Here is a 14,265-nt window from a genome sequence, read left to right on the forward strand (position 1 = left end):
CAAACTTGCAGAAACCGCAGGATTTGCCGATATCTACACGCAAGACTATAGCGGATATTTTAAAGACATTAAAGATTATATATATCTAAACGGTGAAAAATACCGTCCCCAAGATATATCACCAATTAACATTTTTAGCTTTGTTACACTCAAAAATGAGATCCTCGATTTTCTAGGATGGCCCTACTACATCTTAGAAAAATTGACTATTTTATACGCAATGTTTAACTTTATTGGATTTCATTTCTCACTTTTAAAAGGAATCTACAACACATGTGCTATACACACACAAGTAAACAGACAAGCAAGCGTAGCACGCATACTCTTTGCAGGATTTTTTGGAATCTTTTCTACATCTATAAACAAAATTCTTTTAGACGCACAAATAAAAGAATATAACACAAAAATAGCAACACGACAAAATACATACGACGAAGAACATAACAATGTAGACATAACGCCAACGGCACCACAATTACCAGCCCTACCAAATAACCATCCACTATCCCTAGTCCCACGAAATTTTCGAAATTTAGCCATCACACATAATCCAAATTTTCGACTCACCACATCACAAAGTCCCATCCAACATATAATGACACACCAGTCACAAGATGATAATACTTATGAACAAATTATTGAACAACCCCATACCACCGCTTTTCAGTCTCAAAATAATCATTTTTTTAGCCCACGATGAGCCGCCAACTTGGATCACTACACCGATCAAATTCCCACCCAACCAATCTTACCTCTCCAATCCCAATAATACCACTTTTTGCTTTTCCGCCACCCGATTTTCCATCTAGTAATGTAACATCAGGCATGAATTCCGACACTAATTCACACATCTCAGTTTTATATTCCATCTCACAACTCAATAACCCGAATATTGAAACCCCCGATGAATTTGCCGACTCAGAACCATCCCCATCCAATAATTTTCATAACTCTTCTAATTTTTCTCAACCCCCTTTTCAACCCATATTATCCAATAACCCTGACCCAATCACTCCCACACCCTCTTATGCTTCCCAAGTTACCCCAACCTACTCCTCATACCATTCTGACCAATCATCTCATTCTCCAGACACCCCCCGAATCTCCCCAGAGCTAGATAATTTTATTACCCTTCAACAACAACCCTACCACCTTAATACCCCAACCATAAACCAAATCTCCTCCACAATAAATTCATCCAACCCCCCTACCCCTACACCCTCTTCAAATTATACTGAATCATTAGCACCATCATCCACATCAACTGAATCTTCACTCAACACTAATAGAGCTTACCGCACTTTTAAAAGAAAGTTCCCCAAACATCCTTTCCCAGCAAAACCAGGAACAGCCCGTGAATACATCAACCACCCCAAGCATACTAACACAAAAGAATTTTTAGCCATCACCTTACCCTCAATCCCACAATACACCTTAAACACCCCCCACGACACTAACGAAACACGCAACTTTGTAGATGAATACGTTTTAATGCCCACTCTCTCTTGGACCTCATATTATCATTTTCCTAAACCCTCTTTGCTTACCTTTATCTAACACTCACATCGATATAGAGCGAAATACGGACATGCTATATCGACTCACTACACCACTAACCGCTAGACAATTTACTTACGTTGGATATAAAAAATCACTAAAAACACACACTGCACCTAGAGCTAACGAATATACACTCGAATACTATGATCACAACATCATCAGAGCTAACCAAGATCAATTCTTAGACGACGATCGCTTCGCTAATCCACAAATTACCGAGAAATTTTTCATCAAGACACCATATATATTTACACTAAACATCTTCGACCGAAAGTTTGATCACATTATTTCAGAAGCACTAATAGACACACAAGCATACGAAAGTTTCAAAGAACGCTTCCAAATATTTTCACTAACCTTTCATTTCCTTGCACCACACGAAAGAGATTTACACTGCTCACACGATATTATGTTGCGCACTAAACAAACCCACACATATAGTTATTATCGCTTCATCCAAAATCACTTTGACCTACACACACCCTCTAGACAACCACACCATCGTTTTCAATTCATTAATTCCAAATACACTTCACCATTTTTCCTAAATTTCACATATTGCATTAAAGATACTAACCTTCATGGTATTCTTCGTAATTATGACCCCATAACCCAAATGTACATCTTCTGTCCCATCACCAAGACCTTCAACGCCGAAGAATCCCGACCCTTCCTTATCCCGCACGAGTTTGTACAACCCATAGAAATCCCAATTTTAGAATTCATCCACAACACTAAATTCAATCACAAATTATATAATCTAATCCAAAACACACCTTATGAGTTTGCAGTTGGCACTGAAGAACTAACCACTATTAAGGCACTTCAATTGCTTTGGCCACTGCTTCAAACTAAAAATATCATCCGCATCTTAGCTAAACTACTAACAACTTCAGAACTAATTCACGACATCTTCCCCCACGGTTTTTTCCCCGACGACTAACAGGTAAGTATGAATTAAATGAATATAACTAACTAATTGAAATATTAAAAAACTCACCATACTTTATCCATGTTTTCCTTAGATTTTTAGCCTTCATCCGACGATCACCTACAAAAACCACAAAAAACAAATAAAGATCGCAAATTTCATCAAACAGACTTCAACAATTCTATTAATCTCTTACACTTATAAATTTATAAATTTAATACCAATGCAGTAAATTCATTTCTAAAATTTTCCCCACAAGCAGTAAATCTAATTATGATGAAAATTTGTAACTTAAAATTCCCCCATAACTAGCAGTAAATTTCCAAATTCTATGCAGTAAATTAATAAAATGCAAATGCAGTACTAACCTTTTGATATTCTCATTTATTCGCACAGAAATTCTATCCACACTCGCACAGCTCGCCCACGAAGAATTGTTTAAAATAATGAATTTCAGTTTCAAGTTTTCACACTCAACAACTCTAACATATAATAACATGTTTCAAACTTTCCTTTAACCCGGTTGGAAAGGAATCATATACTAAACAAAACTAACCAACGCAGCTTACTAAATACCACAAATCATAGAATAACAGCATGACTAAGAAAAGGAAACCAACGGTACCCAAACCGGATTAACCCAGTTTAAAACTGGATAATTTATTCTTTTGAAGACTATTATAAAGTCTAAGAAAGAAATAATAAAACACAAAAAAGTCGAAAGACAAACCCATACCACGAACAATTTGCTTTTTGGAAAAAGGACATAACCAACAAGACATAAGAAAAACCACAACAAACCCAACATAAAACGTTGTCACATAACAGGACCCCTCACAAAAACCGCATGAAATCATACTCCCACTCCTGGCCTAACCCACCAGGAAGGACGTCCTGAGCATGCTCTATAGCTGGCCTAACCCACCGTGCTACATCCACGCTTTGTGACCACACCTCTATTTTTAATAAGAGCTACTCAAGTGTGAGTAACTCTTCAAAATAAACGAACTAAAACAAAAAGCTTTTGTGAAAACAACTAACTAAAATCATAATTAAAAAATATTAAACTAATAAATGTTTTATAAAATGTAAATTACATTATGCAATACATAGATCAGAATACAACACCAAGGACGAACATCTAAAGACAAAACGACCCCACTACACTCGAGAGAGAATGACCAACCACAATCGATATGCCCCTCACAATCACAACTCAAAGGATTTAGAGTACGACTTGACTTCGCAGAAAAGGACTTCATTGAACTAGACCAATGACCACCTCGATGTTCAAGTATACGTACAGATCCGAGTAACCAGGCATCCCCTCCACGCACAATCTCCACGCCATTCCCAAACTAGATCAGACACAAAAGAAGTTCTCCACGCAGAACAGAAAAACCTGACATAGCCAACCATTCTGAAATCAGATTTGAGTTTGTTGCGAAGACTTAGTCGTTGTCACTAGAAGACACAACGTCTTATGTCTCTAACTCCAGCTTCCTGGAACTTCTTTAACAAAAAGGAAACAGAAGAAATAAGATGTTCGCCAAACACCAACGTCCATCATCCATCCTTCGAATTGCAGAAGAACTATTCTAAAAAACTCTGTAAAACCCGGATGGGTGGAACCTGATCTAAACTACATTTTATGATTGGATAATTTAGATATTTTACCAATGTAAAGTATTTAATATTAACCAATCATGATCCATCTAACTAACAACCCACTTATTTGTAAGTGCTGAAGTTACTTGTAATTTCAGCACCAGAGAGATTTGAATTTAACTTAGAAATTAGTTGGACTCTCCCGAGCACTTCAACAGCCGCAATAGACCAGTATACCCTAGATCTATTGAGCCTAGCAGAGACTAGTTAAACAACCTGAGACTAGATAGTATAAGAGTAAGATTAGGATCGGTATTAGACTAAGAAGTTGCACGAATCTATCCGGCCGAAAATAAGATAGCGTGACGAGCAGACGGTGTACCCTATCCGAAATTACTCTATGAGTTAACCAACTCGGTCCTAACTCAGATGTAACTCATTTCTCCAAACCCTATTAGAAAAACTCAGGCTCGATTTATAACTCTGGAACGACAGCGGTCGAAGCGAGAGATTGTAATTTTGAAAAATATAGAAATCTATTTCAAAATGGTCATCGTTTTCGACCACTGGCTTTCCATATTCAGGGTGTACTAGCACTGATTCTTTTCTAAGTAAGCGCTGTGAGCAACTATGTAATGCGGAACCCGGTGCATTTCGCAAAAACTAGTTTTCCCAGATATTTTTTTGAGTAGAGCCAAAGCAACATAAACGCTGTCTGGCTTACATATCATCTAATAGACCCGTAGCCTCACATCAGGTCAAATCTTTTTCAACCTAAGTTTATGCTGCGTAGTTGTTAGTTTCCTCAATCTAGTTATTTTGATTTCCAATCCTCTCGCGTTTCTTATTTTGCTTCAAGTTAAACGATCTAATATTTTGTTTATCAATGAAGTTTTAAAGGTGTTTGACTGGATTAAATGATGAAAGACATGTGTACAAGTTTCGGTTACCATGATGGTTTCTGATCTTTTGATAAACAGTAAGAAAAAAATGACTACGAGACGATGCCAGATTGATCACAGATGGTGAGAGTATGTAGTACGACGAGATTTGTCTAAAATCATTTGCTGGCTTGGCAAAAGTTTGGCATTTATTTTTCTAAAGCCAGTCCTGGATTCCAGCATTTGAAAAGTTCGACTTGCGCGTCGAAATCAACTTAACGGGCCAAGACATCAGCCCGCTCCAGTAAGGAGATATGATTGAAAACACGACTTGCAAAGCTGAAATCTTCTACGCAAAGCGTCAAAAGAAATAGCACGAAATCAGGAAGTTCAATCTTCCGGATCAGGCTGCTGGATAGATCTTTTGGCATCTGGGACGCTAGGTTTGAGTCTTGCTAACGGAAAAGCAAGAAAAAAATCCGACCTCTGCCTTACTGCCCTGTCTCTGCCACCGCTTTTGTGTGCATTAGCAGAGCCGGCATTTCCAACATCAACTCTGGTAACCAGCTGGGATCCAACGTTTCAACGGATGATGAGGTAAGAAAACGCCGTTTTTAATCAGATCTCGCCACCAGAGTTGTTTTCAAACCAAATGAAAGAAATTGTTCTTTATGATGGATGAAGCTGCTTTGTAGATAATAGCCGGATAAAAAACATAAGTGGATGTTTTACAAACGTTCGATCGGCCATTCAATCAAAAGACGCCAGAGAAGTGTTTTTAGTGCCAAAAATCTCAGCAAATTAAGATAAGAAGCACTTCTAAATTTTCGTAACTTTTGAGGATAGTTTTACCAGAGCTTACGATTAACTTTTTTAGACAATACCAGGATGAAATACTTGACAAGCCTAATTAAAAGTCCTCGACATTTGTATCAGCAAACAAATGCACTTGAAAAGAAAACTGCATGAAGCATATATGCCAGAAAAAAGAGGTTCTGAAACAGAGCCTTGAGATACACCTGTAGTGATTCATAGCCAATCAGAGAAACAGTTATTCATATTTACATATTGAGACCTGTTGGACAATTAAAATTGAAGCCATTTGTAACAATTTTACGCACATCATAGCTTTCGAGCTTTCTCAACAGAACTCAGTGAGTAAGTGTATCAAAAGCGTTTTTTAAAAAACAAAAAGAAAAACAATTTTTTTCCAAGAGAAAAAAAAGTTACTAATCTCATATATCTCATATGTCAATTTGGTGTTTAGACTAGACATAACTTTTTTCACCTCGACAAATGAGCAGTTAAATAGAGAAATGGATTCACATGCTGTAAAATCTGGGTACAATGGATCAACAACTTCCACAGTCGTTGATATCTTAGCCAATTTGGTGCCAATAGTTGAGAAAATATTTATAAAAGCGATAAATTTTGATGGAGAGCCAGACAAATTTCTTTCATTTACAATAAGTAATTCGACTTTTGTGCGTATAGTGATTTTACTTTTAATTTCACTTAAAGTCCTACACATTTGTGTCGAGTCTCCTATACAGTTAGTAAACTTATGGTAGTATTACGTTTTTTTTGGCTAGTCTGAAAACTTTTCGTTTTTTCCGACTTTCAGCAAGAAGTTTTTGCTTTCTGCCTATATCACCATTTTCTGACTCAATTTTTGCATATTTGATTTTTATTCAGGACAGATTTTTTCAAGTGTTTGTGAAACCAAGGAGCATTATTCTTGTTTTTAGGTCACATTTCCCGTCCGGGAGCAAAATGATTTTAAAACCTCAGAAGGCCTTGATTAAACTTTTGAAAAGAGTGTTAGTTGTTATATCAATGGTTAGGCTCGAAAACTCCCGGTTTTGTTTTGAAATTTTTCATCTTTTTTTTCTGTTAAGAATGACATATCATGGTAACAATAACCGATGAGCGAATTTTCATGAAAAAACCAACCTTTGATATCACCGGATAGTGGTCGGAAAAGCATTCATTTTCCAGTACTTCAATAATAAAATTTTCCAAATTTCGTGTTATAAAATGATCTATACGTGTTTCTGAGAAATCCCTCAATCGAGTTGCAGGCTTATTCAATTGTTCAAACCATTTGGCTTTTTTTGAACCTAGGCATGATTGCAATAAATTTTTACTCATATTTCCTAAAATATTGATATTAAAATCTCCAACTACGATTATTGATTAATTAGATTGAGCAAGTTTTTCTAAATTTTTATTGAGGTCATTGAAAAATGAATTTTATTGAAGCGTGGTAACGCAATAACCCAATTATTTGCATCAATTTCAACAAGTAATGAGATATGGCATGGATTCTGGTAAAACACTATCAAGTGTTTCAGTTAATTTTTGAAAATTGTATCAGATTACCACCACGTCTTTTTACTCCATTATTCGTGATAACGGTGTGAAAATCTTTGATTACATTTAAATTGAGATCGTCAGTTTTCAATTAACCAAGATTCTGTTAAATATATTGTTTTAATAGGAGACTCCAGACCACTATGAAGTCCTATTACATCTTTGTGAAGCTCTTTTAACGAACGCACACTAGACAGTGAAGCCATCATATTAGCATAAACGTTTTACAGTTGCTGTGTTTTAGATTTTTGGCGATGTTGATGATTTGCTAGAAACATGTTTGTCAAAACCTTTTATGACATCATTGTAAGTGTTTTCTAGCAGCTTCCCTCCCTCAAACAATTGATCAAATTTTAATAATCCGTTGACTTCCTTCCCTTAAATTTTTTTTTCGTCTGTCCAGGCATGTTCAAGACGGGAATAGTTTCTCATCAAGTTCAAAAGTTGAGCCTTGGTCAGGTCAAGTCTTAGAACATTCGTACATAACTCTCTCGAAGTCGATGCGCAATGAATACATCTTTTTCATCAATAGTCGCATCACTTTGTCTTGCTAAAGCAATCGCCTTAGTTAGCGTTACGTTTTCTTGTTCATACAGGAAACCTGTTCATTAGGTTCTCAGATTACACAATTTCCCAAGTAGACCGGTTATTCTTACATTGTGTCTGGATGATAGATTATTCTGATTGGGCTCAGCATAATGAAGAGTCTTTTGATGTTGGGCCTGTCTTCCTTTCTGCCGATGTCGAGAGAGGTTTGGTCCTGGAATCTCAAGTTGAGCATTTTTTCATTTGGGTTTGGTTCTTGTCCGAGTCCATGTTCAGTAGTGTATTGAATATGCTTATCACAACAATTAGTCTAATTGTTGTGATATATCATCTTTTAACGTGTTTGACAGATATATCGTCTGAAATTGATACCTTGAGCTCAATTATGCTTTTTTGTCAATTTGGGACAACTAATGAGCGCAAATGCTTAGTTTTCGGATAAAGCACAGCAAATGCTGCGGATAAAGCAACCTTCTTTAAATTCGAATAAATTGAGATTCAGATCTCTCCCAAATCACCTAAATCACCGTAAAGACCCTATTTTGAGAAAAATTTCTGCGCCGCAGGTAAAAAGATTTAAAAGCACAGGCCAAAAAGGCGCTTTTAGGCACTTTTTGGAAAGTTTTGATAAGCAAAACTGCATTTTTTTTGTCCGCACCCCCCAAATTGCCTCCTTGCACTTTAAAGAACGTCCGCCCCCCATACCGCTACTGCTTTTACCTGTAAAAATTTACCATATAATTACGTGTTTTTTTATAACAAAACTCCAATTAGATTAATTTATTATAAAGCGTTTTTTGTTCTATAATGTGTAAGCAGCGAATTAACGCGCTTTTCTTTTTGTTCATCAACGCATAAACAACAATTCAATCGGACTCTAAAAAACACTAAGATAAATTGACGCATGTATGGTCTCTCATGATGGTATAAATAATAGGTAGTAGATGCGAAATATATTATTTTCGTTATATATTGATACATCAATTAATATATCGTATATCATTTAAAGTTTGTCAAATATTTAAAAATTAAAGTCTACTTCATGGACACTAAACGCATGGTCAGAACATTCAGAGCTTCGTCCTAATACAAACTGCCAACCCCCTTAAACCCGCCCCTAGAAAACAGTCATCTGTTTTCCCGCTTTTAGCAAGGAGCGGATTTAGGGGAGGGTATTTTTCTTCTGGGATTCGACCCCCTTTGGTATTATTTTATGACATCCATTTATGCCGACCAACTCCACTTTTTTTAACGGTGCCTACGGTGCCAATATGTACTAATTTTGCAGGCGAGCGCGCCGAAAAAACGCAATTTTTTGTTCAAAATTTTCCAAACGGCTTTTTGACTTGTTTTTATTTCAGATATTTGCTCAAGTTTTTTTTGTAAAAATAGGGTCTTCATAGTGTTCTGGGAGTGCTCAGAAAATCAGACTTTTCAGAAATTTCCGGACAATTCCGTACTCATACTCGCCGTACACAAAATGCAGACACCGGAACCATTTTTTTAAATGAAAAAGCAACCTCTTTTGTTGGATAGAACCCTGATAAATGTAAGAAGAAAATTTAAACTTCCTTTTGATGTCTTGCAATCCGAGATTTGTATTGGAGCCATCGTTGTCTCTGCGGAATACTGAGTTCTCGTCAATAAGTATTAAACTCATTTTCTATTTGGAAATATATACATTTGCAAAACAATAAGACTTCTTTTTCATCTTTGAGAAAGTGCAACACCCATAAAAAACTTCAAATTACCAAAGTATTTCAATTTTACGACTGCTCATTTTCCTACTTTTTCTATTTTTCTTTTTATTCCACCTGCGGTTTGTAAAAGCTATCAGAAAGGAAATTATAATTTCATTCCTTAGAGATTTCGAAATCTTTCAAGACAGCGGCTTCCGGCAGACAATTCGTCTCCAAAAATTTTTCATCTGCAGTCTGAGAAATACCGTGAATTAATAATTAATTTTCCAGTTTGTAGGAACAACTTTTACGAGATAATAGTTTATGCTCTTGTTTTCAAAACTTTCATTTATGCAGTTATCATCCTTCCCTAAAACCTAAGACAAGAAATTCTTCCGCAAACCGGCGATTGGCTTTATTATTAAAAAAATGAATTCTAGGACCTTTTTGGCCGTTCTGGTTGGCTTCACAATGGCGACAGTTTTGATGGAGGAAGCATCAGCTTATAATGTTGGAGGCTTCAAGAGAGACATGCATAAACGAAGGCAGGACAAATTCATGCCGAAACAATTTTTGATTTGGAATTTTTTAGAAAATAGGAACGGACAAAAAGTGTTATAAGAAACATTGTTTTGAAATTTAATGGACGTTTTCGATCCATTTTTTTAAAAACCAAACTTGATGAAAATAATATCAAAAAATCTCTAGCAAGGCAAAATATTTTTGCGGACGAGAGACAAACAGCAAGAACTGAGAGGACATTTTTTGCTATTTTGTTAAAAATTTTCAGTTAAATCGCCTTTTAAACGTGTCGTTATGTGGTTAATTTGAATACGCCTGCGTGAATTTGACCGAATGATGAGGAATTACGGGGCCATGATGGGCTATAAAAGGGGGGCGGAGGAGTACCCTGAGGGATATGAAGACAACGAAGACGAACAAGAGGAGGGGGAGGGCGAAGATGAGAAGAGAGGGGGTCTGTCTAGTTTAGACGACTGGATTCCAGGAAGTAAGCGGAACTGGCTCAAAGAAGGAAGATTTCCCCACTAACTAACTCACATCATTGTCTTACTCGTACGACGTTTAACTTTGTAAGATGTTTCTTCACAGTTTTTGATGAAAATTTAAAATTCAATATTTTGTTGTTCATATTTATTGACAAATCTAAGTGGCCATTCTGCCCTTCATATATTCGACATGCATACCGCGCAGTCTTCTGCCACTCAAATTGTTCGGCTAATCATACCTGCCTTGAAAAGTGTGCCAAAAGAGCCTTTAAAAAGTTTTTCAAAAGCGACCATTTCAACTCGAATTATTGAATGACAACCAGGTGATGTGACTAGCCGGCAAATTCAATTAAACTTTTACTCTAGGAAAAGTAATTACTGCACAAAATTAAAGGGAAACAATATTTAAAAAATTCATTTTATATTTGCATTCCAATTTTAGAAAAGTAAATCAAATAGTGAGACTTTTCTCAGTTCAAGTTTTTCCCCTTTTTTCTTCAGTCAAATAATCAACTCGAAAAAATGCGAACTTTTTCAACATTTACTTGGCTCTTGGCTTTTATTTTTATTATGTTTTTCAACAAAATAGAGTTTGAGCAGAATATATCTTATGGGCGAGCTCTTCTCAAAAATATAACGGATAAATTCGACGCTTATAAAGCCCCCGCTGACCCTTAAAAACAATTTGGTTCAAATTTATATCGACATTTCCAAAATTCTTGAAGTTGATGAAAAAGGAGGAACAATAACCCTGAAACTTACCAGTTTGTACATCTCTGAATCGGACGACGCAAAATGGAACCCTGAAGATTACCACGGAGTTGAGCACATTGATGTGCCCCAGGGGACATTCTGGAAAGCTAGAATTGGTAAGAACTTGTTTATAAGGGAATCGGTGGAATGGGCTCTAGGATCATTCAAATTAAAATATTTAAAGCTGCAATTAAATTGAACAGTTTTAAATAAATTTTGATAGGAAAGTATCTTGGGCAAACAATAGGAAAGTCTCCAAGTATTTTTAATTGATGGGAAAATTTCTGCTTTTTTGGAGTCATTGTTCTAAGAATATCCCTAATATCAGGGATTCGACCCCCTGACCAACCAAAGGTTCCCCTTTTAGTTTTATTTTATCACATCCATTTTCGGCTGACCAAACCGATAATTCTCTGAAGGCGCCCAAAAACGTCCCGTTTGACTGGTCTCTTTTTTCTTTTGAAATTTTAAAAAACCCTCACAAAAAAACTCTAGGCAGGGACGGATTTTCTCGAGGGGGCGGTTTAAAAAACTTTTTTAGGTCGACCAAACTGATTTTCTGAGCTCTCTTCAATCTCTATAAAAACCCTAGTTTATTTAAAAAGTTTTGCGCCGCAGTCAAATTGTTGAAAAAAACAGTTTTTAGGCACTTTTTGGAAAAACTTGACCATAAAATTGCGTTTTTCGGCGCGCGCTCCCACCTCAAAATTTGTATTATAAGGCGCCTTTAGAAAAAATTTAGGGTCAGTCAGCCAAAAATGGATATCTCAAAGTAGTACAAACGGGGACCTAAACCCGCTGATGCTTATATGAAAATGATTTCAAGGTTGGTCGTTGGTCTTGGATGCTATACGTGAAGATAACCAGGTCCAATTTTGCGCAGTTTTTGGACAGTGCTGATTTAAAAAACTGCATCTTTTTCCCGCCTCAAAAATTGTGTATATTGGTCAATAAGTTATAGAAAAATAGAGGCTTGGATGGCCGATAATGAGAATCGTAAATGCGTACCAAAGAGTGAACCTTGTTTTGGTGATGGGATTATTTATTTTATTTATTTATTTAATTATTTATTTTAATTCATCTATGAAAGCAATGCGAGACGCAGCTGAAGTTCTTTAAGAGATGAGTGGCGGTCAAGTTGTTACTTATGAGGGTGAAATCTACAGCATGTTTCAATATGCGACAATCAAGCTATCCTGTTCAGTTGACGTGAGTCATTTCCCGGTTGACACTCAGAGATGCTCCATTGTTTTGGTGCCACCAAATGGCCACGATAAACACTATAATTTAAGTAAGCATTCATTTTGAAGCCTAACTGCTTTTTGTGAATTGTAAGCGGATTCCGCACCAAGGACGCTCCTTTTTTTCTTCTTTTGTTCTTTCATTTACTCTGATCGTTCCGAAAACATTTTAACATGTTCAAAGACTTGTTTCTGGAATCCAGGAACATACAAGCACAAAGTTGTGCGCCTATCCAGTACACAGTTTGGCTTCGTAATGTTTAGAATCGAAGATGCTGAGAGGTTTTAATATCCAATGATCACCGCGGGTTAGTTTTGAAACTTAAACAAAACGCGTTATTTGTAAACTTTGTCACCCCTAGTTGATCAAAGGAGGTTATCTTGTAAGATCTTGCAAAAATCTTGAAAGATTCTATAGAAACGATGCGTCTCTTTAAAAGATCTTGCAAGATTTTTCAAGTTCTTGCAAGACAACATCCTTTAAAGATAACCTTAATTATAGCAAGATCTTTAAAGACATAATTGTTTGGTGAAAAAAAAACTTTACACAAGACTCTTGTAATTTTTTACCAGTAGTAAGAAGAAAAATTTAAAATTTTGAACAATTCAACTTTAAAATAAGAGATCAACTGATAATAATAAGAGCATAATTATTTATCGGATTTTTTGAACACAACATAAAAAATATCTCAAGCTCTATTCATCAAAATTTTGACAAAAAATTGTAATTTAACCGCTATGAAAAACTAGATGAAAAATTCGAGTAAAGTCAAAAAATAAGATTTTGAAAGTTTTAATTTGAAATGAATAAATTATAACGATAATCTGAAACTATTTGCATTTAAAAAAATGAAAAATCAAAATACATATGAACATTTTTAAAATTTCCTTAACCAAATTTTTTCCGAGCTTAAACTCAGATTTTTTTGTGACCGTAGTCAAATTGGGTCCCCTATAGTTTTTTTTGGGGCTCTGAGTAAGGTTTCGTGAAATTTCAGAGTTGGTTATCTTGTTAGATAACCTCACTCATACAAGACCTTGCAAGATAACCTCACTCTTGCAAGATCCTGTAAGATAACCTCCATCCTGCAAGATCTTGCAAGATAACCCTCATATGCAAGAATTTTGCAAGATCTTGCAAGATAACCCTCCTTGATCGACTAGTGAGCTTAAAGGTATCAACGAAGAGGATTTTTTTTAGTTCATGTGCAACACTTGAAGTTGATTGACGTAACTAAGTTTTGCTCGATAGTTTATCTAATATGAAAATCAGTTTTGATGCAAATGTTGTTAACTGAGAGGTAATCGATTACCAATTTTCAGGTTTTTACAAAGACCATATGTACCTACTTTTGTATCAGGAAAACGATCATTGGGAACTGTTGCAACCTGTCTTATTCGGCCAAACTGTCAATACGGCCATTGACAGGGCCAGAGACCAAAACGTGAATATTTATGATCATTTTGCTGATGTTAGGATTAAACGACGCAGCTTGTTTTACACTATCTTTCTCATTTTCCAACTATTCTGATGTATCTGCTATCTGGATTCACATTCTTCCCACCTGTGGATTCTGGAGAGAAGGTGTCGTATGCAGTCACACTTTTGCTCGCTCAGATTGTCTCTTTTGGAACATGTTTTCTCCTAGCTCCAAAAACGTACCTAAACTAGTCTACTTCGTCGCA

General features: G+C 36.0%; 1 protein-coding gene and 1 long non-coding RNA gene across 2 annotated transcripts in view; one reads left to right on the forward strand and one right to left on the reverse strand.

The window, feature by feature from the left end:
• The window catches only part of LOC134846669 (uncharacterized), a 36,103-nt gene extending 27,969 nt beyond the window's left edge, over positions 1 to 8,134 (reverse strand). Inside the window, exon 1 of the mRNA XM_063864054.1 lies at positions 8,010 to 8,134. Within this exon, the coding sequence (XP_063720124.1) occupies positions 8,010 to 8,134 (125 nt within the window). The remainder of the gene's footprint in view (positions 1 to 8,009) is intronic.
• A 1,459-nt stretch (positions 8,135 to 9,593) lies between these two features.
• LOC134846517 (uncharacterized) lies at positions 9,594 to 10,725 on the forward strand. Its single transcript, XR_010162809.1, has 2 exons — positions 9,594 to 10,123; positions 10,442 to 10,725. It is a non-coding gene; the product is annotated as an uncharacterized LOC134846517 (long non-coding RNA).
• Positions 10,726 to 14,265: the final 3,540 nt, after the last annotated feature.

Source organism: Symsagittifera roscoffensis, chromosome 5 (genome assembly GCF_963678635.1).
Source record: "Symsagittifera roscoffensis chromosome 5, txSymRosc1.1, whole genome shotgun sequence".
Lineage (NCBI taxonomy): Eukaryota > Metazoa > Xenacoelomorpha > Acoela > Convolutidae > Symsagittifera > Symsagittifera roscoffensis.